At 39.4% G+C, this 26,238-nt stretch overlaps 3 protein-coding genes across 6 annotated transcripts in view; 1 reads left to right on the top strand and 2 right to left on the bottom strand.

The window, feature by feature from the left end:
• The window catches only part of LOC142565974 (uncharacterized), a 132,608-nt gene that overhangs the window by 82,695 nt on the left and 23,675 nt on the right, over nucleotides 1-26,238 (top strand). The window contains exon 4 of one of the 2 annotated variants that reach the window (XR_012824942.1): nucleotides 12,338-12,863. Coding sequence is in view for 1 of the 2 variants with exons in the window: in XM_075676621.1 (XP_075532736.1) it covers nucleotides 19,470-19,604 (135 nt within the window). In the remaining variant the exon portion in view is untranslated. Of the gene's footprint in view, nucleotides 1-12,337; nucleotides 12,864-19,469; nucleotides 19,605-26,238 lie in introns of those variants that run through there. The other variant, XM_075676621.1, reaches the window with a different exon arrangement.
• On the bottom strand, nucleotides 245-9,557 carry LOC142565987 (alsin-like). Of its 2 annotated transcripts, none has more exons than XM_075676657.1 (2): nucleotides 9,249-9,557; nucleotides 245-5,067 (listed from the first exon to the last, which is right to left on the bottom strand). In XM_075676657.1, the coding sequence occupies exons 1-2, from the start codon at nucleotides 9,390-9,392 to the stop codon at nucleotides 4,948-4,950; spliced, it is 264 nt and encodes an 87-aa protein (XP_075532772.1). In that variant the 5' UTR covers nucleotides 9,393-9,557; the 3' UTR covers nucleotides 245-4,947. The 2 variants fall into 2 exon arrangements, with proteins under 2 accessions (XP_075532772.1, XP_075532781.1); XM_075676666.1 differs by having other exon boundaries at nucleotides 3,706-6,557; nucleotides 9,249-9,469.
• The window catches only part of Als2 (Amyotrophic lateral sclerosis 2), an 85,869-nt gene continuing 80,587 nt past the window's right edge, over nucleotides 20,957-26,238 (bottom strand). For both annotated transcript variants that reach the window (XM_075676576.1, XM_075676585.1), the window contains 3 exons: nucleotides 23,298-23,349; nucleotides 23,141-23,208; nucleotides 20,957-21,065 (listed from right to left, as the gene is read on the bottom strand). In XM_075676576.1, coding sequence (XP_075532691.1) covers nucleotides 20,972-21,065; nucleotides 23,141-23,208; nucleotides 23,298-23,349 — 214 coding nt within the window. In that variant the 3' untranslated portion in view covers nucleotides 20,957-20,971. The remainder of the gene's footprint in view (nucleotides 21,066-23,140; nucleotides 23,209-23,297; nucleotides 23,350-26,238) is intronic.

Raw genomic sequence — 26,238 nt, 5'->3', positions numbered from 1 at the left:
ATATTTGCCACAAAAAAATAATCGCCATCTGTCTTGCCCACATTTCCTATATTTAACACTGCGAGCCCAGTACTTCCAAGTCATGAACGGCATGCGTGTTATCAGCATGACAGAGCATTCTCGATAGGAAAGCAACGAGCACAGCGTTTTTAAGAAAGGAAATGCGGGCAAGACAGATCACAATTATTGTTATGTGGCAAATATACACTTCAAAGCGTGTAAACCTTTTCGAGCATAAATAATTTTACACCCTTTGGGGTGTATATTAGCCACACAACAATAATCGTCATCTCAAAAGGACTTCTTCTTGGGCAAGTTGGTGCTTAGATTTCCTAGGTATACTTTGTGGTGCAAAATACATTGGCGCAAATACAGAAATGTATTTTGCGCCACAAAGTTTACCTAGGTAATCGTCATCTGTCTTGCTTGTGTTTCCTTCCTTGAAAACGCTGCGCTTGCTACTTTCCTGTCGAGAATGCTCTGTCATGCTGATAACGGGCATGGCGTTTGTGACTTGGAAGTACCGGGCTCGCTGCGTTAAAGAAAGGAAATGCGGACAAGACAGATGACGATTATTGTTGTGTGGCAAAAGGGTGTAATTTTGCTTAAGAGTGTATGAGCTCACAGCAATTGAAACTACCAGTGATTCCGAGATCACTATTTTGTGTCAGGACCCCTTTAAGTGGACATACAGTCCCCCTCTGCCTAAAGAACAGAAAAACAGCCCTAGCTTGTTGCCGGCGTTGCCACAGATCAATTGCTTCACTTAATATTAGCCCCGAGATCTTTGAGTGTCGCCTTCTCATGAGCAAAGTCAGTGGGAGGACTCCACTGTCGTGCCGCACGTGCGCTCGCTACATGACGGCAACTTGAAGCTGTCAGCCGACGCACTCTGCTCGAGTGTTTGAAATGGGAGTCTGTAGGTTTGTAGAACAGTACATATGTAAAACCTTGTTAATTTGACCCTTGTTAATTTGCAAAATCAAACAAGTTAGACTCGTCCTCTGTTTCCGGCAGGCATATGCATTATTTAATGCAATCAAAAAGCTCTCAATAATTCGAACGTATTTGTCCGTACATCAGTTAATACGGACAACTCTTGTAGCTCGGCGAGCGCACTCTAAAAACAGTTGCAGCGGCTGCACCCTTCGGGGTGCATATCTACCACGCAACGATAATCGTTATCAGTCTTGCTTGCACTTCGTTTCTTGAAAACGCTGTACTCGATACTTACTTGTCGAGAATGCTCTGTCATGCTGATAATGCGCATGCCATTCGTACGTGACTTGGAAATGTGGGCAAGACAGTTGACGATTATTGTTGTGTAGTAAATATACACCCCAAAGGGTGCAACCGTTTTTAGAGTGCATTGCAAATGTGCCACACAAAAGAGCAGAACAGCGCTACAGCATCTAAAATCATATGTGCATGCGTACGTGAATGACAGCAATGCCAAAACGTTTTGCCCAGATTTGTGCCTTTAAATCCTCTATTCTTGCATTTACTGCCATGCATAACACTGTGTCGGCTGCGTGTCTTCATAACTCCGTAGTCCACGTCAACAGCAGCTGCGGTTTAGTCCGCAGCGGTTGCGGCAAACAGTAGTTTCGTTTTGACTCAGCGCAAAGCTGTTGAGGATGAAGAGCATCGGCTACATTGTCGCTATAGACGGATGATCTTTTGCTGACCAGCTCACTGGCGAAAAAATAATCGGGATGTGTGCGCGGTAGTGAAAAGCGTGTCTCAGATGAAGACGAGCGCCACTGCCGCACTGCGAAGGATGTTGTGAGATGAGAGTTTCAACTTTCACACTGCAGGGGTGGGACGGCAGGGGTGGGAATTCCTGCGTCAAACTGTGCCGAACATAGAAAATTGACCGTGTTTGCACCAGCTCAGCGCCAGAACCACTCCGGCATGTGTGCCCCGGCAGTGGCTGCGAACAGCGAGCGGATTCATTCCCTGAAAAAGAGTGCAGTCGTTCACATTCTGCACAACACACGACAGCGCCTCCCGCAGAGTTTTTCGTAATTTTCACGCTTCTAACACGACTTTTCAGCGCTTCCGGCAAGTGGCCAGCGTGCAAGCAGCCACTCCCGGCTGTTGGAATGGCCAGGGCGGCTGTACTTAAAGTGTATTAGTATGGTATTAGAATACGGCTGAGTGGGCCGAGCGGTGTGGTGCCCCCTGGCTGAGGCGCAAAACAACAAAAAGTATTGGCTGAGGGTGCTGTGAACGAACTAGGGAGGCGCACACTATTTTTATAGTTGAATGAAAGTGTTTACAAAATGTTATCAGTAGGCATTCAGTGCATAGTCAGCGACAGTGATAAGCATAGATTTGCTCCACATTATGGCGCAATGTTACCAAATGGTAAATTAAAATTCTTTGAATAAACAAATTCAATCTTGCACAATGGTTTACAAGTGGTTTAGCAAGCGCAATGAGCCAGCAACAAATTTTTTTAGTTATTATCTCAATATATGGCACCATAGAGGGTCAATTCTTACGAGGGCAAGAAATGAAATTTTACATAAAATAATTGGCCTGCTTGAGCATAACATGGGCATTTGGAAATGTGCACATTAAAAAAGCTGTGTGTGCTAGTAGTCACTAGAAGAAATACGATTAATAGATATTAGTAGCAGGAAATAGTTAACTGCATGCATCGTATCCTCCTAACACTCCTTGTTCAATATATTGCACCCCTGCCTTCAATCCAATTCAACATTAACTCGGAAGCGATTACATAAAATAGTCACACTGGATATAAAGTCAGATGCATGCGCAGCTGTATGGAAGTGGTTTAATTGCAATCTTGCTGTCAGCTTTGAAGAAAATTGACATGAACTTCTAGGGGTGGGCAAGCAGTAGTTCTTTAAACCGAATTGAATACCAATAGAATAGTGCCAGAAGTGAATAGAATAAATTTCGAATAGTTTGCAAGTATTATAGAGCCTTTTCACCATGAATACCTAACAGTTTTTACATTGTCATGCTGGAAAGTTTCTGTCATTACACTGCACATTATAAAGCACATTAAAATCATAAAGGAAGCACCAGGAACTAAGTAGTTTGTTTGCAAACTCGGGGCTCTTCGGAGCATGCATGGTCATGCATCATCATATCAAGTTTAAAAAGACAGCCTGGTGGGCCAATTGACACCTGTGTATATCTCAGCGACCGAACCAGAAATGCATGTGGTTTCTTGATGATGGCACAGCAAAAAAGAAAAGAAAGAAAAGGAGTTTACCTCTAGTTCGGATGGTTGCAACAGATGCTGCTACTATTGTATCAAGTATGTTGTAATGAGCATATTCAGGTTTAATCCTCCAAGAGGACACAGGCGCTGCATCTATAAATACCACTGCTAAACAATACCTATCACCAGAAAAGTATGGCTCTCTGAGCGATGTAGAATGCTCTAGTACGTATGTTGTTTTGTGGATGGGGTGAAAAGTATTGCATTTTTACTTCAATTTCATGTTCGATCATGCACATGCGATGACAAAATGTATTCAAAAACAATTTGAAGAATATTCGGGTTTTCGAATAGTGACGATTTGATTCAAGGGCAATATTCAGTCCATTATTCAACAGTTGCTTTAAAAGTCTAGATGAAATTAGTAGGGGTGTGAAATTCCAAATATTTGCACACCTCTACTTATTTCATCTAGACTGCTGTGTCATGACAGAAGATGAAAAGCAACTGTGAGATCCATTTCCACTCTAATGCAAGATCATGTGATAATCCAGAATGCAGCATCAACATTTCAGCAGATACACAATGTTATAGCTTCATCTCTACGTTTAGGCAAAGAACAGCAGTTTTTACCATAGGAACATGAGCAGATGGTTACTTTGTTTACATACATGGAGATGCTGCTTTTGGCATCTAACCATAGTATTTAACCCTTTCAGCATCACTGACGTACCGCTACATTTCCCCGTTTCTGTCTCGCAATGTTCCTTTTGCCATACAGAAATGTGAGAACCACACCAAGAGAGCATTTGGCATTATCCATGTCATTTTTCTTATTTCAGCACAACCAAAAAATAAACTGTTTTGTTGTTGTGACTTGGGAAAGCAATTATGTCCCCTAAGCTGTCTTTTGAGTCTCAGGAGGATATATCACTTTGCTAACCAGAAAAATGCAGTGTTAGTGCTTTAGGACACAAGACAACAATTTTATTCTGATTTCACATGTTTATTAAGTTCACTCACCAAAACTATCTTAATTTAACATTCACATTTGCTGCAAACAAGCAAGTGCATTTTTACACCTAGTTCTAAGGTATGGACAAATGGTCAGAGAATTCTGTACTCTTATGTTTCATATTCAACAATAAAAGCTTGTACAAAATGTGCTTCTAAATTTCAGGCACACAATATGCTGGACGGTGTACAACTTGTACACAGCTCTTATTAAAATTTGAGCACAGGGTTGCTGTAAAACTGAACACCCAAAACTATATATATATATATATATATATATATATAAACATTATGCCACATTACATCTCAGTGGAGCTAATACACCCAGTGAAACTTTTTATCAGGCACATAGGCAAAAGGCTTTAACATTCACAGAGGTGTCACTTTATAGGTAACCATAAAAGTACTTATTGGTAACCACAGAAGTATCAATCTAGTATGCTACAGATCTTAAACGCACACTCTAACTGTACACAACATGTCATACAATATTTCTTGTACTGAAGCAAACAATAAGGAAGCCTACAATGGCCAGGGGACTTTTCTTTCCTTCTTCTGTATGTCAAAATACATCCATTAATGACAGCTAAATAAGATTTTGCAGTACGCTAGTGAAGGGCAGATCTATGCAACAAGTGCTTTAACATAGAGAGCTACAGTGAACAAATGCAGTACAAGATACATGTTGCTGACCCTTCAGCACAACCAAGAGTGCTAATATATAAATTTATTAGCTAAAATTTTTTCCACTTGCTCACAACAGACAAAAAGTTTTTAATCTGCAGGCATTGAGAAAAATATGTAACAGTATAGAACCTGTCAGCTTCAGGCACAGTGGTAGTATTTTCCATGCTCTGGAAAATAATTAGGTATAAAAGGTGGAAAAGTGCAATTACACATACAAAGTGACAGTGAGAGCAGCTGCCCACACTACAAGAATGATCAATAATAACGCCAAAGTTTACAACGTTCAACATAACAGTTGCTATGAATAGCTAGTCTAACCCTATTAATGCTTAGAGGACCATTCAAAAACTCTGTCAGTACATATACGCCATTTTCCCAGTCTGAAGCATTACAATCAGAATGCATTTCTTTCTGCGATCAATATTTATGCATTATATGAAATGATTAAGTTATATTAAACTAATCTGACCACTGCACTACAACGATATAATGCCAATTACTAAAAACGAAGGAAAAAATACATATTACTCTAATGCTCCGAATTTCCAAAAAAGGAGTGCTCTATTTTTGAAGACTATTATTTGTGAATTTGCAAAATAACACTTGATAAATAAATTTCTGTAACCAAACCACCAACACATGCAAGTAGGCTTTATAAATGCAACACTAAGTGACACCAATACAAGATGTAATGCACTAAAAAGATACTTCAAATTACATGAAGGTGCTCCTGACAAATGCAAACTTGTCCAAGTTATATTTTTCACAATTGATTATTTTCGTTACATAGCTGCAACACTCTGTTCACATATCTCATTTAAGGCACTAATAAAAAATTTCAAACCATATGAGGCTACAGTTTACAATTGAGACTGCAATCTTACCCACATCATATTCTCCACAATTCCTGCTCCTGAATGTCATTACTAGTGAATGCCAAATCAACAGATAAATAAATCAATGACTAGCTTATAAACTTAAATCTGCACACATACACTAAACAAGCAACAACCTCAGTAACATTAAAAAGTGCTAGCATACTTTCCTAGTGGAAAGCATTCAGAATAACATTAACAAAGCACTTCAACATTCTTCATATTATCGTGAGTAATACTTAAAAAAGAAAAAAAACCAGTGTGATCATTTCCAGGTACAGAGATGTATTAAATGCAGCAACATAAACAGCTCTTGCAGACAACTAGATAATCTCAAATGTGATAACCTGCACTATTGAGCTTAAAGATATTCTGTTACAATATCATTAGAACTTCTGGCCAGGATGTGTAACAAAGCCTGGTAAACATTACCAAATTATAGCCATTGATACAACGGCCAAGGATATCAGAAAATAAACTGTCTGTACCTATCTATAGTATAGCCGCCAATGCAACATTCCATGTTTGTAACAGCAGCATGGAAGCAAATTAGAAACAGGTAAAGTAATATGACCTTTCATATATACACAGAAAAAGGACAAAACTGTAAAAAAAAAAACAGTTTACGCAAGTAAATATAGCTGCTGTCTAACATATAAAATGAATACATCTTCATAAAACCAGTAGAAAAAAAGGGGTGCACTGTCGCTCAGCAGATAAGATGGGAAACGGTGCTTCTAGGTTTGAATCAGTTTCTCTGTACGTATCTGAAAATAGCATGCCTGAAAAGAAAGACACGCTGCACATTAGTGAATGAAAATGTGCAAAGAAAACAATGTAATAAAGTAATAGTAATTGCAATCTACACTCAAGCATTACAAGTTTCTTAACCTTATCCAGCTTCTTTAACTTATTCCTTAAAGCTAAAATGTGCAAATTTTTGATGCTTTAAACATCTGTTTTTCAAGCGGTATTAGTCACAACGGATTTCCATGATACATTATATGGCATCCTTATAATTGGTGTTTAGAATGGAACAACATGATTGCTCGGAGAGTTTTGAGAAATCTTATGTGAAACTTCAAAGAAGCATGAATGATAGTAATAATTTGCTATCTTTAGTATAAGTACTGAGAGCTAAAAAAAAATCTGAAATACACAAGATATGGGACCCCAATTTGCTCGTAGTTGCCAACTTCTGTAAGCGAGAACATGCAAAGAATATATTATGCAGATTTGGTGCCGTAAACATAACCCATAGTCAGTAGGTGTAGCCAGAGATTTATTTCAGGAAGGGTTCCCCGCCAGCCACTGCTGACTCATGTTCAGGTGTCAGCGACAGTTAGTCTAACCACACGTACACACTAGGCTACACATCCGCATCAGTCAGTGCTTGTCTGATTGTGGAAAAAGCGAATAGTACTATATTTGGACAAAAGTCTCTGACAAAAAAACAAGTTTTTCTCTCCTCTCTCGGGATCGGTGCATGCTTGCCAGGTGCACACTGCCAGGGGAGGTGCACGAGTGCTACCCAGATCTGTACATGCCACAGATATCAGTGTACGTGCCAGGTAGGTGCAAGAAGGAGAGGGCAAGTTGTGTGCCCGCTTCAAGAACACCTCCACAATGGCCTGTGAACTAAGATGTGGGACCCTGCAAATTTCTGGAATCTCAGTGTATTCACAATTGCCCATGGTCACAATGACCTATTCTGCACACTAAATGACAGGCACTATTGTTAATACTGTAGATATACCCAATAGTCCCTCTTTTCCTTTTATTATTCTAAGGATTTTCCTACCCTTATCCCTTTTTGTTGCAGCCCTCTTGCTGGCTGTTCATATGTCAGCCATCACTGTACCAGAATTCTCTTCCATGATTCCTTACAACAACCACAAATAATAGTCACTTTTTGCACAACCACATGCAAGCTAATGCAAGCACGTAGTATGTCACACCTTTTGCCTATCTGTTCATGGCGTGATGGCAAAGACGTTTTTTGTTTAGGGGAGGGGGGATCACCCCTATGACTTATTGCCTATGACTACCCTCCCCCAATTTGGGACCGCCACTGACCCCCGACTCACTTTCACATTTAACCTTTCCTATCCTCCATGTCTTCCTAGTGCATCTCCACTCTAACAGCCTGCCTCCTGAAAATTTCTGTTCTGTGGTAAGAGAGGGGGGGGGGGGGGTTGAACCCCTCAAACCAACCATCTGCCTATGCCACTGCTCATAGTGATGCCCATCCTATGTGTGAAAGCTGTGGTTTCGAATGTGAAAACAGCTAAGCGCCTATAGTGTAGGGAGCGTTTATTTTTACTCATTGCAGCAAGCACCTGGTTCCTTTTTTTCATGCATTATTTAGGCTCTAAAAGCAATAAATTTCAGGTTGGGGAGCATGCACAAGTCTCCTGCTGCTTAATATTGTGTTCGATCAGCCTGTGCAAGAAGCTGGTCTAGTAGTGTGCCTTGAACTTGTGTTGGAGCCTTTGCATGCTTTGTACAGTACTGTACTGTGCAGTAATGTACAGTAATGTACAGTGTTCTACAGCATTGCACAGTAATGAATAAGAGAATTTGTATAGGCGGTGTTCAAAATGTAAGAGATTAAACTGCTAAAAAAAGTAAATTTTAGGGTTTATGAACCAAAACCAAGAGTTAATTATGAGGCAATCCTTAGTCGGGGACTCAGGATTAATTATGACCACTTGGGGCTCTTTAAAGTGCACCCAATGCACGGTACACAGGCGTTGCACGAGTGTCATCTGTGCTGGAAATATGAGGTACAGCAGCAAAAAAGTTGCTGAATGTGCTTGCTATATCTTTAGGATTTGTGAGTAAACAGTCTTCTTGCTGAATTATCATTACTGTATTCCTAGTAGCCTTCTTGTTCAGAACCTTTTTAGTATCTGCTATTGCTTTCTGGAATCATTTCCAGTTGGAAGTATTTGATTTTCATAGGAAGTTTTGTTTGCTTTTTTAAGCAGAAATGTCATTAAATTGCAGCAGGTTTTGTACCGAAGCTTCAGAGACTATAAATGGCCAGTTTTTACATTTACGGTACAGGTAAGTGTGAAAAAATGGAAACGAAAGATAGTGGAATAGAAGGAAGCTATTGTAACGGCTGTCACATGAGGTGCAAGAACCTTTTACTGTTGTTTTATTCATTTACTGTTGTTTTATTAAAATTTCATTGCATACATGGCCACCTAGCAGTCCAGCCCACTGTAAAGCAGCCTTATTCTTTGCATACTTAATGTTGTACACCCCACTGGGCATATATTTCTGTAAATGGATGTTACAAAGTAATTTCGGCTCCCCCTTCAACTTTGTTATAATGAGGTTCGAGTGAAATGTTTTGATAAAAAACACTCAGTTTTACACATTTAAGACAACATCACCTACATAGAAAACATCTCAAGTAGCACAATATGGAAATAAGCTCTTCATGAGTAACATATGTTGCATACCTTGACAGTGGTGAACATTATGCCAAGTTCGCCATTCTGGAAGTGGTGCTCCATGAGATCATCCACAAAATGAATTTCTGAACCAAGATTGCGAATTCGTGCTCTGACTACCACATACTGGAAGACTGGAAAAAGGTCATCCATGTTCCAAAGAAAGTCACCTAGGCCCTTTTGAACTTCCTGTTAAAAATAAAAAGCAAAATTTCTTAAAAACCAATAAGCAGTATTAAATTCTATGCAGCAAGAAAATAAACAGGAAATTTTCTCAATGATAAAGAAAATATCTAAAAACTCCAATCTTGGAATACATTTTGAGGCTCTGAAGAATATTGGAACATTAGGCTTGTCGCTGTTTTTATCCTATTTCACTAGACGTGTTGTCACTAGCGTTGTTACCATTTGATATTACCAGGGTTCTTTAATACTTTTCATCTGGTTATGAAACTTCTCCGAAAGTTTTGTATAGATGGTTTCACTTGCATGGTAACAGCAGCGAGAGAGCGGCCCCAAGAAAATTCCGGTGACAGGCCTTATCAGTCTAATGTGCCGGAACACAAAAGCGTGTTTTTAAGTTCTTCCACTGTGCAGAAGTCTATCTTTATGTTTTGAGATAAAAGACATGTGCACTATGCCTCAAAATTAATACAAAAAAAAGTTTCTTATAACTTACAGCAATCTCGACTTGTAAAATTGTCATTATGTACAGAGGAAAAGTGTTTAAAATATGCGGGCTTATATTTCAACGAACTGCTACTTGATATTGTCGCCAATGCCTTTCTTGCTCACTAAATTTAGCGGGTTACATCAGTGAGCAAAACCAGAAGCCGTCCAGGGCCTATGTTTGTAACTAGTGAAACGGTCTATAGGGACAGAAGGTGGTACTAGAGGTGCTAGCATAAGTAGAAGGTGAACAATCTGCCGCATCAGATGGCCGGGCTGTGTGATCATGCAAATCTTTCACGAGGAAAGGTGCCTCTCCCACATTTATTTCAACAAGTTGGTAGAGTGAACATGCAATGGGAACTTTTGACAAAATAATTTAATGTGCAATGCGTTTGTATTTAGTTATACACGGCACCATTTTATGATTGAGGTGGCTCCCCTACCCCCTACTAGCCTTCCTTGCACAAACTGTTTCATTCGGCTGTCTCTATTTGCAGATTGTCTAGTTAGATGGCTAAGTCAGTTATATTTGGTTAGCTAGTTCAGTGTGTTAGTAATTAGTTGATTAGTTAATAAGTTAATTATATTTGCTTAATTTTTATAGTTACGTAGATTATTAGTGAATAATTTTATTTCAGTTAGATAACTTCGTTAATAACTTGGTTAGTTTAGTTAAGTTTGATTAATTCATTAGTTTGTTAGCTACCTCATTTAGTTGGTTTAGTTGGTGTATTACTTAGTTATTATTATGTAAGTAGTTTAGTGGTTGAGTTGGTTTTGTTACTGTAGTTTGTTATGTTATTATTGAGTTTAGTTAGTCAATGTAGTTGTTAGGTTAGTTATTAGTTTGATAATTAGTTTAGTAATTACATATTTGTTTGGGTAGTCAATCAGTTGGTTGACTTTGTTTAGCAATTAGTTGGTAATTAGTCTGTTAATAATTAGTAATCATTTAGTAATTTGGCAAATAATTTAGTAATCAATAGGCTAGCTCTGTTAGTTTGAAACAAGTTTTCTTGCGCACAATCACATAAAAGTGCATCATGAACTTGCACTGTAGTTAGTTTCTAATGATAGAGTAGTCCAAGTGTACAATTTGAATTATGACTTAATGTTACGAAAGCAGTTGAACCTGGAAATGAAACCAGGCCTTGGTAGTTTCAAAATTGTTTGCATTTAAGTTTTTGAACACTGTACAGAAACAGGGCGGCAATTTGCACATTTTTTCGACAATATTCACACACTGATACAGGCAGTTGACCCTTGTGCAATAGCAAGCATACGCACAGAACGCCTGTGGCATCTTTATCGGTGTCTGCTCCAGTCCACCTTCTACTTGCACCACCGCCGTGGTGCATCCACTGCGGGTGCTATATGAAGCTCTCCCATAGCATTACGCAGAAGTTTCATGAACAAATTAAAAGTATTGAAGGACCCTGATATTACTATTACACCCGAGTCATGTGCTAGTCGCATGTGCACTAACTAATCTATACCACACAAGTGGAGGTCGAATCTGGCTGGGGTAGTAATGGTAGCATGGCAACAGTGATGGAGCTATGTCGGTTACCATGTAAGCCACTGTAAATTTTCTCAACATAATTTTTTGCAAGAAAGAACTTTAGATCAAGTTACACTATCTTTAAAACTAAATAAACTATGACAACAGACACTACACAAGAAAAAAAAGATGGCGGCAAACATAGAGCAACCTAGCAGAATCACAACCCAAATTCCAGCAAGGCAGAGTTTGAAACAAAGAGACCATGCTGCCTGGCAAGTGTTTTCCCAGCAAAGAGGCATTTCCACTTCTTTTAGAACTTATTTTTGCAGCCCCAGGAAACCCACCTTGCTTCCTCTGCACATGGGCCAAACAAGAGCTGCCACGTTGGTGCTGGCAGCTTAGAACATGTGGCCGCTTATAATTAAACTTACAATTAACACTGTTGCATTAGAACTTCTGAACTTAGATTCAAGAATTGATTATAGGCATACTGGCTCTCCTTATATGCTCTGCCTGCATAGTGGTTTAGCAGTTTCAAGCAGGAATGTTAGGCTGTCTGCTTGCTACAACAATTCTAAAATTTAATCTAATGCAAAGAATAGTGCAGGGACAGGACAACCAAAAAGGATGAATAACAAATTTGCCCTACTCGACTGACTATTTTCTATTATGTTATGGCAATACTGTATACCTACAACTCTTGAAATTTCTCCAGTATGTTTGCCCACCATACATTTTGTTACTATTTTATTCCTGTGATGCACTGTTCCCAGCAATTTTCTTGAGGCTATGGCCGACCTTGTGTTCGTAACTAGGGTAGCCTTCAGCTTGCTTTAAGCTCTCAGTTCTTAGGCATTTTGCTGGAAGAGCTGGGATTCACCTTTTTATTTCCTGTGCCAAACAAACTGGGCGTATTATGCAGAAAAGTGAACCGGGCCAAGCCAAGACGCAAAGTTTGCAGCAAAAGGCACATTTCACAATTCGACGGCTGTGCAACTAGAATTGTGTACGACATCCTGCTGTCCTGTCGCCACAACTAAGCAGGACAAACAGGCCAATGCCTCAACGATTGCCTTAGGTAACATGCACGGACTCTTAACACAAGAGAGGGGAGAAACCAAGCCATTCACACTGCTTCACACAGTTGTACACCGAATTTTAAGCAGTGTAGATTCCTTAGGCGATGAAGAAACCAAAGAATGTGTGAAATTTTCAAAATGTAAGGCTCCACATGCATTAGAGCGCCACTGCTTAATCTGCTTGACAAGGAGTTGAAGTGTTTGCATAGTTTGGTCATCTGACCAGATGACAAAACTGTGCACTCTGACTACCATTTTACTTTCTTACGTTGCCTCGTGGTGTCATACTTAACTGAATTTGATTGTTGGCACATCTCCACCTGGTATATATATTTGTATTTTCAAATAAAAGTCGTTTTTGGTTTTTGCTTGTTGTCTAACCTCTCCTATATTTTCGTGCTGTTCCCAAGTATTCTGGTAGATAAGTGTCAACACACTCAGTTTACAACCCTTCTGTGATTTGTACGGATTATAAACCCTTTACTGCACCTTGTTGCATTTACGCAACATTCCGATGAATGGCATTAAAAACAGAAGAAAAGTCCGTTTGGAGCTGTCTGTACAAGTTGTTGCATTTCCGGAACATTCGTCTAAAAAACGTGTCGCCTTGTGCTGCCATGTGTGCTCATCCTTTGCATCTTCTACCAAAACAAACATGCCAGAGGCTGCGCAAGCCCCCGAGCAGTGATACAGGTAAGTTTTGCCAATTTTAAATGTATTTCTCCCTAAGACAAAGTGCAAAAAAAATTCTTACGTTAAGCTCCACATCCTCCTGACTCTGTAGATTCAAAAAAACATTGTTATCTCGGAATAGTTTGTTCCTGGCGACGGAACGTTGCTATGTTGCGCAAATGCAACAACGTGTACATGGTTTATTTTCATCGGAAAGTGAAATGGCTCCCAAATGCTTTTATAGCCGAGCAATTCCTCCTGATAGTGAAGGCAGTGACCTTTCCAGGAGTGATGACAACCACAAGTTTAAGTCCAATACACATTCAATATGTATGCAAGATGTTTTCTGGTCTAATTTCCTTATTTTTTTTTTTCAAAAGGATGTGGTGCATCCGCACACTGCCGTGTCGTGTCGCCACGGGCACCACCTTACGTCTGTGCTTCTATGTTCTAAATTTTGACAATAACGCGAAAACACTGCATTGTTTCCTGGCTGCACGGGAATCTACACGACGTACTGCACAAAGTGTGGGAACCACACATGTGCTACATAAGGAAGTAATATTGCTTATTTTCGCTCCACACAAAATCATAGGTGCACCAATGATTGTCATGTGCAAATAAACATCTGAGTATGAATCGCACTAAGTCTATGTTTCCCTTCCAACTTCTTCTTTATCTGCGCGTTGTTGCAAATATGCAACATACCTTTTTTCTGCAAATTCAAACCACAGAAATTCGCTAAAGTTAGTTTCCATGGGAGTAGAGCTACTTTTATGCTTCCCTACAACTCCATGAATAATATTTCAAGGAAACAAAAAGTTGTGCAGTAAAGGGTTAACAAAATTTTTATTTATAGAATTTATGGACACATTGTCAATGCAAGGTTTGTAGAGCAACGTCACTCTCAGTTCTTTGCGTTGCTTTGCTGTTTGCGTAGCTCTTTTTTTTTTTTCAAGCTTAAAATAAAGGTGCTGTGGTGCATAAGCCACAGGCTGCAGTCTTTTTTTTTTTTAACATGCAAAAAAAAAAAAGGAATTATACACAACGCCTCTACAATGAACGCCTCTACAGCAAAATAAGTGGTATAACAAAGGATTGATTATGTCTCGGCGGAATTCCTATCTGTTGCCGTTCCTATTCCTATTCCTATTCTATTGCCATGCCATGCGTTTTTTCTTATGCAACGCATATTTTTCTTATGGCGGCAGCCTTTATCAGCAAACGCATGGCACGGCAATGGGAGCGTTAATATCAGTCACCACGGCCAATCTAGTAATGGAAGCCTTGGAAGGGAAGGTGCTGGCCACGTTCAACCCAGCACCTAAAGTTTTTTATCACTACGTGGATGACTGCTTCTATATTTTGAAGAAGCAAGACATTTAATGCCTCCTGGACAGCCTGAACGCCCAAAATGCGCACATTCAATTCAACGTTGAACACGAGAGGGACAACTTGTTGCCTTTCTTGGATGCACTGGTTCGTCGGGATAGGGGCGCTCTCGCCTTCTCAGTATACAGGAAGCCTACGCACACAAGTCGTTACCTCAGGTTTAATTCTTGTCATCCTGTCAGCCACAAGACGTCCGTAGTGTCATCCCTCATAACACGCACCGTACGCGTTTGCTCAGGCTACGATGCACTGAAAAAGGAATTACGGACAATCCACCGTGAACTAACCCACAACGGCTACCCTAGTCGTTTCATATGCAGGACCGAGAAGCGGATATTAGAGCCAAGCTAGGAGAACAACATGACAATCTGTGCACGTGCTGCCATCCCTTACGTCCAAGGAATCAGCAAGGCACTGTTGTGCGTATTTTCAAAATACGACTTGCGAATTGTCCGCATCCCGACCAGCAAGCTCTGGAACCAGCTAATGAATGTGAAAGACAGGTTACCTGTTGAATCATTCCCAGGAGTTGTGTATAAGATACCATGCGCTGATTGCCACAATGTATATATTGGTGCAACAGGGAAGTTCTCCAGACGCCTCGACGACCATAAGCGTGACGTAAGAAATAATAGTCACACGACGAACGCCACTGCCGAGCATGCGCAGGAACATAATCACAAGATTGACTGGGACAATGCCACTGTTGTTGCCAAAGAAAAGAACATGTCATCCCGATGGCTGATAGAATCTCTAATCATTCAATCGATGCCAGCTACGATGAACCGAACACCAGGGTGACCGTGATCCCCTTCAAATAAAGAAAGAGAGAGAGAGATGTTAAATAAAGGTTTTCCTTTGTTCAATGTGCTTAGCTGCTCTATTGTGAGCAATATGGTGTGTAACCTTTGCAACGAAATGACATGTATAACGAAATTTAGGTCTGGTTTAGTGGTGTAAAAGTGACTAAGAATATGCTCTGCCAAACACAGTGTGTTATAAAAACAAATTCAAGAACAGCAAAAGCTGTATTGCTCTACAGCTTGTGTAAAAAGCCAGTGTGTTCCAGGAATTTAAGTACGTCAGGTGATGCACTAGTGGATCATCTCCGAAAACTAAAGCAGGTTGAAAAGGTAGGTGTAACTTATAAAAATTTTGCAGTAATTTTTGTCTTTGTGTTTCAATATGCGTACATGTCAGTACAATGTGCATCACTGTTAGCGGCTCTTGGCACTTATCGCATGTTGGTGGGTCTTCTTCTGTAAGTAAAAAATTGTGTGCGAGGTTTGTGTACCCAATCTTTAGTATGCATAAAACTACTTCAATAAACCATTCCTGGTAATTACATGACTTCCACTTGCCAAGTACGGGTTTAGTAAGATGCAGCTTGTTGTTTACACAATGGTCCGATTTGTGTTGCCATTTTGTCATTAAGGCCTTCCGAATGGCTCAGATACTATCTTTTTATGGAGGTGTTGTGTTCTTTATGCCTTTGTGCATTGCCATGGATGCACATACTGCTGATTCATGATTGTATTGTGCTTAGTGTTACACTGGTGAAAGAACTAATGGATGAACATAAAAGAACAAAATGTGGAAGTAGTTAGCGCCACGTACGTCCAAGTTTTGTTCCTTTATGTTCATCCATTAGTTCTTTTATCAGCGTAACACTAAGCGCAATACAATCATGAACGTCCACCAACTAAGCCAAGTTCGTTGCTGTACCATTCTGCAGCTTTATTAGCCGGTATCCCAACAGGGCTTGAGACCCAGCAGAAATGAACTGATCTCCTCTATTTGTTAAAAGCCACCATGCTTAAAATATCAAGGGTTCACACTCAGAATTCAGACGTAGAGCCTTCAATGTGCTCAGCGAATCAGCGTATATGACTGTATCTTCGTGCTCATCAGTGATAGTTTTTTTAACTACAGTCCATACTGCATAAACTTCAGCAGTAAAAACAGGCATACTGTGGTAATGGAATATTTGTTTCCCAATTTTTCATTATTGCCCCAACACCCACGTGTCCTTCTGTTTTAGAACCATCTGTGTGAAATTCTGTGTAATTTTTATATTTGTCCTGAAGAGCACAGAAATCTCGTATAATGCGGGTGTCTCTTTTCTTTAGATCAGAATCAGAATCGGTTTTTATTGAGATCATGAGAAAGATTACAAGTTGTTAATATTCAGAAGGAGGTCCTGAAGTCAAAGACTGCAATGGGACTTCCTTTACAAAGTAAACGTAATAAAACAAAAGTACAGCAGTTTCAACAAATCGTTAACATAGAAAAATTACAGGTCTTAGTATGAATAGCATGATTGAAGAATTACATATGCATAAATGTCATGAAAAAAAGCACTGTAACACAACCTTGATAAAGTAACAGCATTGGTGATGTGACGAACACAGTATAATTTGATAACTCGAATGTATACGTGAGGCAGAAACAGAAACCTAATGGTATGGCAATGAAAATGAAATGAAGGCACCCTGAAAGAATGGTTGTGAGTATGGACTAGGCATCAGTATTCGACAGAATGTAATCTTTTAGTTGTTGCTTGAATTCGTGAATTTTAAGTGTTTTTATGTATAATGGTAGTGTGTTCCAGAATGTGATAGATGAAAAATGGATGCTCTGTTTGCCATAATTAGTATGTATATTGGGTAAAATAAAGTTCCTATTTATTGCAAACCTGGTAATATTAGTATTATTAGAAGATTGTGGTATCAAGCTGTCGCATCGTATGTAATTGATTTGACGGAACAAAAAGGTACCTAGGTTATATTTAACGAGTTGTGTAATTGTAAGAATGTGATTAGTTCGTAAAAGATATGAGGCGTTGTTAATATAATAGGCTAAATGTAATTATCCTAATAGCCTGATTCTGTAGGATTTGCAATGAGTTAAAATGGGTTACGTAAGTGTTTCCCCAGCAAGTAACGCAGTAGATAATGTGGGAATGAATAAATGAAAAGTATAATGATAGTAATATTTGATGGTCGAATATGTTTCATTCTTTTAGAAGTACCCTAATCCCATAGGTAATCTTCAGTTTTAGTTTGGTTAAGTGTTCAATAAAGTTAAGATGTTTGTCTACTTCTATGCCAAGATAACTACATGAAAAATTTGCAGAGATAGGACTTGCTCCCAAAAAGATAGGAGGAATGGAGTGAAGTGTTCGTTGGTGGGAAGTGAATACAACAAATTTTGTTTTCGACGGGTTTATCTGTAGCTGGTTAGTATGGCACCACTCCAGCAGGCTGTGTAAATCGCCATTAAGGTTGGATACTAAGGTTGTAATACATTTATTGGAATTAATGATAGTAGTATCATCTGCATAAAGTATACATTTCGAAGAGGACAGGCAGTTAGGCAGATCATTGACGTATAATAAAAATAAAAGGGGACCCAATATGGAACCCTGGGGCACGCCAATATTAGTGAACATGGTTTTAGAATGAACGCCTGAAATGGTTACTACCTGCATTCTGTCTGTTAAGTAATATTGTAGTAACAAGAGTGCTGGGCCGGTAATTCCCAATGATGCAAGCTTACGAAATAAAATGTGATGATTTATTTTCTCAAACACTTTGCTTAAATCTACAAATACTGAAGTTGCATAATTCCCTTCATCAATAGTGAGTTTTAGTTGATCGGTTAGAGCAAAGAGAGTCAGTTCGGTCGAGTAACCCAAGCGAAAGCCGTATTGGAATGGTGAGAGAATGTTAAATTTTGTAAGGTAATTAGTTCAACGTTTTTCTATTTTCAATTACCTCGCTAAAGAAAGGTAATACACAGATGGGGCGATAATTGGCAATTAAAGAGCAGTCACCTTTCTTAAAAATTGAGGTGATCTTGCCTTGTTTTAGTTCTTGTGGGAAACTGCCTGATTTAAACATGAAATTGATTATGTCTGCAAGGACATCACTTATTAAGGGTGAAATTAATTTTATATGGAAAGGGTGTAATTTATAGATGCCGGCGCCGGCTATTTTCATGTTGTTTATAATGTTTAGAACTTCCTGGGATGTAGTTGGAAATAAAAAGAAAGACTGTGGCAGGCGCTGGGGCATGGGATTGTCATGTGCAGGTGACTGTAACTCGCTGCTAAAGAAGAAATCAGCAAACGCATCACTATTTCTTTGGCGGTCTTGTATACCATACCCTGATAAGCAATTTCTGTTATAACTTCGCGATTATTTGCCCTGTTTAAGAAGGAGTTGACAATTTCCCCTTTTCTTTTACGTTGTTATCGCATTCCAAAATTTTTCTTTCGTACCATGTTTTTTTACCTTTTTTCAATGTGGCAGAAAGCTGGTTAGAAAACTTCTTGTACCGAATGACTAAATTCTTGTTAAATGGTTGTCGTTTGGTTTTCTTATAAAGAATATCCTTTTTGCACATTAAAACTAAGAGCTTATCTGTTATCCATAGATTTTGAGGAGACGCAAATTTCTTTTTGAATTTAACTTGAACGGAATGACGATCGAAACATGACTTAAGCATAGAGATAAACAGTGTAAATGGTTTTTGTGGATCATTTATAGAAAAGATGGGGAAGTCAAGGTTCGACACGGCTTCAAGGAATGATTGTTTGTCTAGTATAAACTTCGTGTACGTGATTTTTTCGGAGCCATGAGTATAGTGAAAGTTTAAAAATATAGGATAGTGATCAGTTATGTCGGTCATTATAACAGCTGTGTCTGGTGGATATGCCAAATATGATAATGCATGGTCAATTAATGTAACTATGGGGTGGTTAGCACATCGTGTCGCTATTTTAATTAAACATTCATAACCAAAGCTGTGAAAACAATCAGAATAATGTAAATCATTAGTAGACGTACTATCAGCGAGGTTAATGTTGATGTCGCCTATAATTATTACACTTTTGTTTTCATCTGCTAGCAGTCCCATGATGTTACGGAGAGCAGCACAGAAATCTATTGCTGATTACAAGGGTGAACGATATATGCAACCAATTATACCAAGCACCAAGGGACAATCGTTATGGGTTTTTAGCAACCTGGAGGACCTAATGAGGTATGTCATAGTCCCAACAATATTCCTCATATTGTAGGACAAGTTGCTTAATCATGTTTGGGTTATCTGTTTAGTGTAAGCTTGACTTGCAGTGTGTGACGATGTTGTAGCATATGTGTTGTGGTGATGACTGGATTCTGAGTATGTAGGAAAAAATAAGTAATGCTCTGCACTGCTGTAAGGGAGGCTCATTGTAGTCAATGTATAAACTTCGGACAGGTGATGTTTTGTAAGCACGACTTGCCAGTTACAGTCCAAGGTTATGTACTGGATTGACTCGTCGAATGTAAGACTTTCTGGGCGAGTCATAAGCTACACAGCCGTAGTCTAGAAGGCAATGCACAACAGACCGGTAAATGCGTAGGAGGCATGTTCAGTCAGAACCCCAGTGCTTATGGGATAACACTTTAAGAATAGTAAATGCTTCTTTTTGCCCTAATTTTTGTTGTCTTTATGTGGGCCAGGAAGTTTAGTTTTTATGAAACATTACTCTCAAGAATTTACGTTCCCGTTTTACCGGCAGCGCCACATCATTCAATTTTAAAACCAGGTCCAAGTGCAATTCTCGTTTTTGCAAAAATAGCACTGTAACTGTTTCTTGAGTAGAGAAGTGGAACCTATTTTTGTCAGCCCATTGTATTACCTTATTTATTGTAATCTGGAGCTGCCTTTCACATGTTCGTACCTGTATAATGAAAGTTTTTGGAGGTCCCGAGGATTCCTTATAAAGGTGTTTTGACTGTAGATGGTAACATATTTCACAAACAACAGAACGGAATGTCTTCAAATGTGCTCTACAAACAATGCGTTTGCACTGATACTGTAAAGTTAGTAATTAAAATTTGTTCATTACTGATAACTTATTAATCTATTAAACAGAACAGAAAAAATGCCGAAGGATTCTTGAGTAGCTTGCTAACAATATATATATATATATATATATATATATATATATATATATATATATATATATATATATATATATATTTCTTTTTATATATATATATATATATATATACACAGTTGTTTATTCCACACAAAAAACTTCACTTTTGTTGAAAACGTCATTTATATTAGCTAGGACACCTGGTATATAGTCTTTGACAAGTCAAGAATACAGGATAGGTTTCTTCTAAAGGAACTGTGATTTGCCTGCCTGATATCCCTCCACATTTCCAGAAATAGTTCCTTTGTGGATGATATCAGAAGAATAAGGAGGTTTCCTAATTGTTCAGCAACAATGAGCACACTATGGTCGTGCATGCCACACACAAACCGCCGAAACTGCCAAGTGTGGTACAGAGAAGACAGCTCACAGGACAAGTGGGTCAGAGGGATCTCATTGACCTCTTTTACAAAGGAATAATCTAATCCAGGAAATGCACGTGGTCACTTGCCTTGTTGATTTCTTCAAACGTCTGTCGAATTGCCTGAAGCTTATCAAATGCTGTAAATGCAGTGCTGAAATAACAAGAGGAAAGACATAGGCACACAAGCGCAACTCTTTCTATCATCACATTCACCGAAGACATAGAGATCATGAGCTGATGTACATAACATAAGGATTCTCTCATGGGTGCATTCACTTGGAGCTTGTATTATGGCTAGTACCATCAACTCTGCATGCACATGCTACCACAAATTAAGTTTAGATGTACAAAAAGGATCAGACAAACAGGCCTTTCTTGGAACTATTCTTAATCACAAGAGCAACAAACAATTCAAAACTAGGCATCCCTGACCATTCAATCTATTTATTATTGCCAGTGACTGTCAAAAAAATTTTCTCTTCATCAGAAAACAGGTGCCCCCGAAGGTTCATGTTTCTTGCTTAGCATAGGCATCCTGAAACCGATTCTTTTTTCATTTCATTTCATGTCAGTTATTGAAGCCTTAAAGGCCCGGAGGCATTACATAAGGCGGGGGGTAAACAATGTATGAGGAACTCTTCATCATGAATACATACATACTATGCATGAGAATGAATCACTAACAATTAATTACTTAACAGAGGTCAAGTAGCAAGTGCATTTTTAACAAAACATTCTAGGCGAGGCGGATTGTTAGTTTCTCAAGGAAAGTTGTGTGGTCGGCGGAAGAAACAATACAGTCGGGAAGAGTGTTCCACAGCGCCATTGCATTTGGAAAAAAAGAACCCTTCATCGAAGACGTGCGACACTGAATGTGCACGATTGGACAGCTGTGGTTCAGGTGGGGTGAAATTCTAGGCAGGGATTGTAGTCAAGGGTGTCTGGCTATTGGGTGATAGTAGAAAGAGTGAAGCATGCAGAGATGCGAGATGATACGACGTGATTAGAGACTGGGAAGATTGAGTGTGCATTTTAGTTCAGCTATGCTGGTTTTACTTCAGTAGTTTGACATGATAAAGCATGCAGCAGGATTCTGAATGGCTTCTAATTTGTAGGTGAGAAATGCTTGTGAGGGGTGCCAGATAGATGAAGCGTACTCCAGTTTCGGCCGAACGCATGTCTGATATGCAAGTTTTTTAATAGCAGGCGATGCAGATTTCAGATTGCGACGCAAAAAACTAAGTGTGCGCGAAGTGTTTGCGCATATTGTTTCAATGTGAGTAACCCATGATAATGACGATGTCAAGTGAACACCTAGATACTTATAGTTCTGATCATTCCATTAGTGATGGTATGACAAGCACCAACCCGCAGAAGTCCAGTCTTCACACTGATTCTCACTACCTTGTTTGCACCACTTAAACTTCTTTCCTTCAGTTTGGTGTTGAGGGCCTGATTCCTTGATATAAAATTTGCTGAGCACAATAGTTTCTTTTATATTATGCAGTTACAGTTCCCTCTCTTTCTTTTCAACAGGAAGCACATTGATGAAGGAAAATAACAACATTATTCATATTGAGTCCCTGTTTATGGTTTCAGATTAGAGAACAGCGCATGTAGCTAGTTCTTCTAGATATTGTTTTAGTTCTTACTGTGCTGATCCTTACTGGTCAAGCCATTAGCAGGACTGAGTAAAAATACAGCAAGAGTTTGTGTAGAAACTGCACATTTTCGAAAAAGTGCACCTGGTGTAATAGCCAAGCTCAGTTGATTAGAACATAAGGCTCAGAAGTGGAGAAAGTGGGGAGGGGGCAGAAGTAAACATTAGGAGGTCCCACGCTGCCATCCCCCCGCCCCCCTTCCTCTTCCTTTAGAGCTGCCCCCGAGTACAGGCTTATGCTGCAGTACCAACTGGCGACATTTAATTGTGCCCCAACAGATTTCCTGCCAGATAGTATTAAAGCTCAGAATACATTAAGGACTAATCAACTAAAAAATAACTGCAAGAGTGACAAAACAATAAGCAAGGGGAAATTTATAACAGATCCTTAAACATTTGTTAATTTAACTGATTTTTCTTTGTTTTCTAAGGCAGCTAGGGAGACTTAATTATTTATTCCTAACAGCATGACCTCCATCCAACTCCCATTCCGCGCACATGACAAAAGTCAAGGCTGGTGGTCGTAACATAAATAAACAGGAGCATTATGAAAAAAATTCACTTGCCTGATCTGCTGCAGGGCTTCAATAGCATTTGTGAAGCATTCATCTTTGATGCTTGACACACGCTGAAGCTGAATATACGAGAAAATAACTATTAAGCTCTCAATCATACTGCACTGTATCATTACAATGCAGTCTTTCAAGGAATTAAGGTACTTACATTCCTTTCCACTGTGAAAATGTTGTCACGAAACTTCAAGCACATGAACTTTCTACAAGGAGAAAGACAGGAAAAAATATCAATGCACTATTGTTAACTAGCAGTGCAGACCTACAGTTAAAGCAAACGAGCAATAACATAATACTGCATCAGTGTAATGCTTCATTATGGTGCAGTGATACATCAAATGCTTTGTGGAGCTGACTTCACAATACAGTAGATTCCTTTATTATAAATTCTGTTTCCTGAATTCCCTGATAAGCTTTAGAGAATGGAATCCTTTGATTAGCATCAAACTGTCTGGACTCAAGACGCTTTTCAGAAGCCAAGATACCTGAACCATAGCTGTGAGCATCACTGCCGCAGAAAGCAACAAGGGCTTTGCTACTGTGCTCCAGTACAACAGTCGAAAGGTCTCTGCAATGTGTTGACCTCCCCCTCTTTCTTTGCATTTTTTTTCTCCATTCTCTCTCTCTCATGAAATGAGTATATTTCGAAGTCTCCTCTTGTTCATTTTAAGGTGAGTTTAAAGAGGCACTGTCTAGGTACACATGATTATAAGTAAAGGGCAGTTTAAGTTTCTTACAAACTTCTACAAGACTGTGCAGCAGCTTAACAACACACACGATATGGTTTAGAGAAGTGACCAGACTAACATCCTGAGTAAATCATTGGACAACTGTCATAACCTCTCTTGCTCACACAGCTTACACTATTATAATGAGCCTGAGTGCAGCTCCTAAAGTGCTGCACTTTGCCACTTGCTTCAGCACTATAGTAAGCAGCACATAGACATCATCACTCATATATCAATGTAGACACTACACTGGCCTAGGCCATATCAGTCCTTGCATTTGCAGAAGAGCTAGTGAGCTTCCAGCCAGTGGTGCTATATAATTTGAACAAGTACATGACACTGTTATGCACTAATTCAACTAGTGGAGTGTGCAAGATTGCTGGCTTTACAGCAGATAATAGTATCACAGAGAGAAAATTACACATGTTTTCACTTATTATTGAATTTGCTCCATGTAACCATTATATTCTATAGACAGGAGCAGTTAAAAAAAGGAAAAGGATCTGAGCAAAGTCTTTATTTTTCATTCCTCAATAATATAAAGACAGAATATATTGTAAAGAATTAATTTAATTGCCCTGTGTGAGCTTCTTGACTGGATGACAGCCTCATGCTGCATTTGGCATGGCCCTCTAACGAGATTAGCCAGCAGTGCTTTCTGTTTTAATTTATTGCATCACCGTATGTATAAACAGTTGTACTCTTTCTTACATATGCCAAAATGAGCATTTGGAAGACTGTATAGACTGTAAGCTACCGATTACCTTCTGCCTATTTTTCAAGCCTTCCTTCAGCATGCACATCATCCTAAGGATATTCAACCTTGCGGAAATCTAATCAGCATCATCTTCGTCAGCCTGTTTTATGTCTACTGCAGGACGAAGGCCTCTCTCTGCGCTCTCCAATTACCCCTCTCCTGCGCCAACTAATTCTAACTAGCGCCCACAAATTTCCTAATTTTATCGCTCCACCTAGTCTTCTGTCACCCTCGATTGCACTTCCCTTCTCTTGGTACCCATTCTGTAACCCTAATGGTCCAACGATGAGCAAAACAAGAACAAGGTGAAAGCAGGAGCCAACGTTTCGACAAGTGGACTTGTCTTTTTCAAGGCGACATATGCTTTCCTCGCCACAGTATATATAGGTGGGGTTCTTCTAAAGGGAAGAGGACATAAGGCGGGTAAGTCCGGCAATGAGCGAAGGTATGTTAGCGGGTCGAATTGAGAATAAAGGAGTGCTGTGCACAAGGCCATGGACCTGGCCGTCTGTCACATGTCAACGCCCGTGCACGTGTCAACGCCCGTGCATTAGCCGGCATGTCAAAGGCGTGCACAGCAGCCCTCTATTACTTGTTTCACTGGTGGTCGTAGGCTATCGTGTTTCTGAAAGAGATAATAGAAGGAGCAGCAGAAACAGGTGCTCGATTTAAAAAAAAAAATGAAAGAAGGAAAATACTGTATAAATAAATAAATAAATAAATAAATAAAGGGGGAAAAACGGAAGGTAGAAGAACGAAAGAAAAGATAAGGGAAAATGGGAGAAAAAAACGAAGATATCAAACTAAGTGTTGTTGCCCATAGCTTTAAATGGTCCAACGGTTATCTAACCAGCGCATTACATGACCTGCCCAGCTCCATTTTTTTCTCTTGATGTCAATTAGAATATCGTCTATACTCGTTTGCTCTCTGATCCAAACCACTCTCTTTCTGTCTCTTAACGTTATGCCTAGCAATCTTCGTTCCATCACTCTTTGCATGGTCCTTAACTTGTTCTCAAGCTTCTTTGTCAGTCTCCAAGTCTCTGCCCCATATGTCAGCACTGGTAAAATGCACTGATTGTACACCTTCCTTTTCAATGATAATGGTAAGCTTCTAGTCAGGAGCTGGCAATGTCTGCCGTATGCGATCCAACCCATTTTTATTCTTCTGTGAATTTCCTTCTCGTGATCAGGGTTCCCCGTGATTAATTGACCTAGGTAAGCGTACTCCTTCACAGACTCTAGGGGCCAACTGGCGATCCTGAACTCTTGTTCCTTTGCCCGGCTATCTATCATTATATTTGTCTTCTGCATATTAATCTTCAACCCCACTCTTACACTATCTCTGTTAAGGTCCTCAATCATTTGTTGTAACTTGTCTGCATTGTTGCTGAATAGAACAATGTCATCGGCAAACCAAAGGTGGCTGAGATATTTGCTGTCAATCTTGTAGGAGTTCTAGGACGATCCCACCACTGGCATCCAGTTGTAAGGGTTGTAGGTCGTAGGGAGGAACTTGGGAGGAACTAGGCATACAGGATTTATTTACATATTTTTACATTAGAACAAGAGATACATTCGACAGTCTAGCGTGACTCCCAAATGGA

Source organism: Dermacentor variabilis, chromosome 1 (assembly GCF_050947875.1).
Source record: "Dermacentor variabilis isolate Ectoservices chromosome 1, ASM5094787v1, whole genome shotgun sequence".
Classification (NCBI taxonomy): Eukaryota; Metazoa; Arthropoda; class Arachnida; order Ixodida; family Ixodidae; genus Dermacentor; species Dermacentor variabilis.
This window is presented reverse-complemented; position numbering and strand designations above follow the sequence as displayed.

Excerpts from the sequence above, each read along its gene's own strand:
- LOC142565987 (XM_075676657.1), bottom strand. The coding sequence starts at position 9,392 with ATGGATGACCTTTTTCCAGTCTTCCAGTATGTGGTAGTCAGAGCACGA. Across the intron at positions 5,068-9,248 it reads TAATGTTCACCACTGTCAAG|AGCATGGAAAATACTACCAC; the intron begins GTATGCAACATA and ends ATTATTTTCCAG.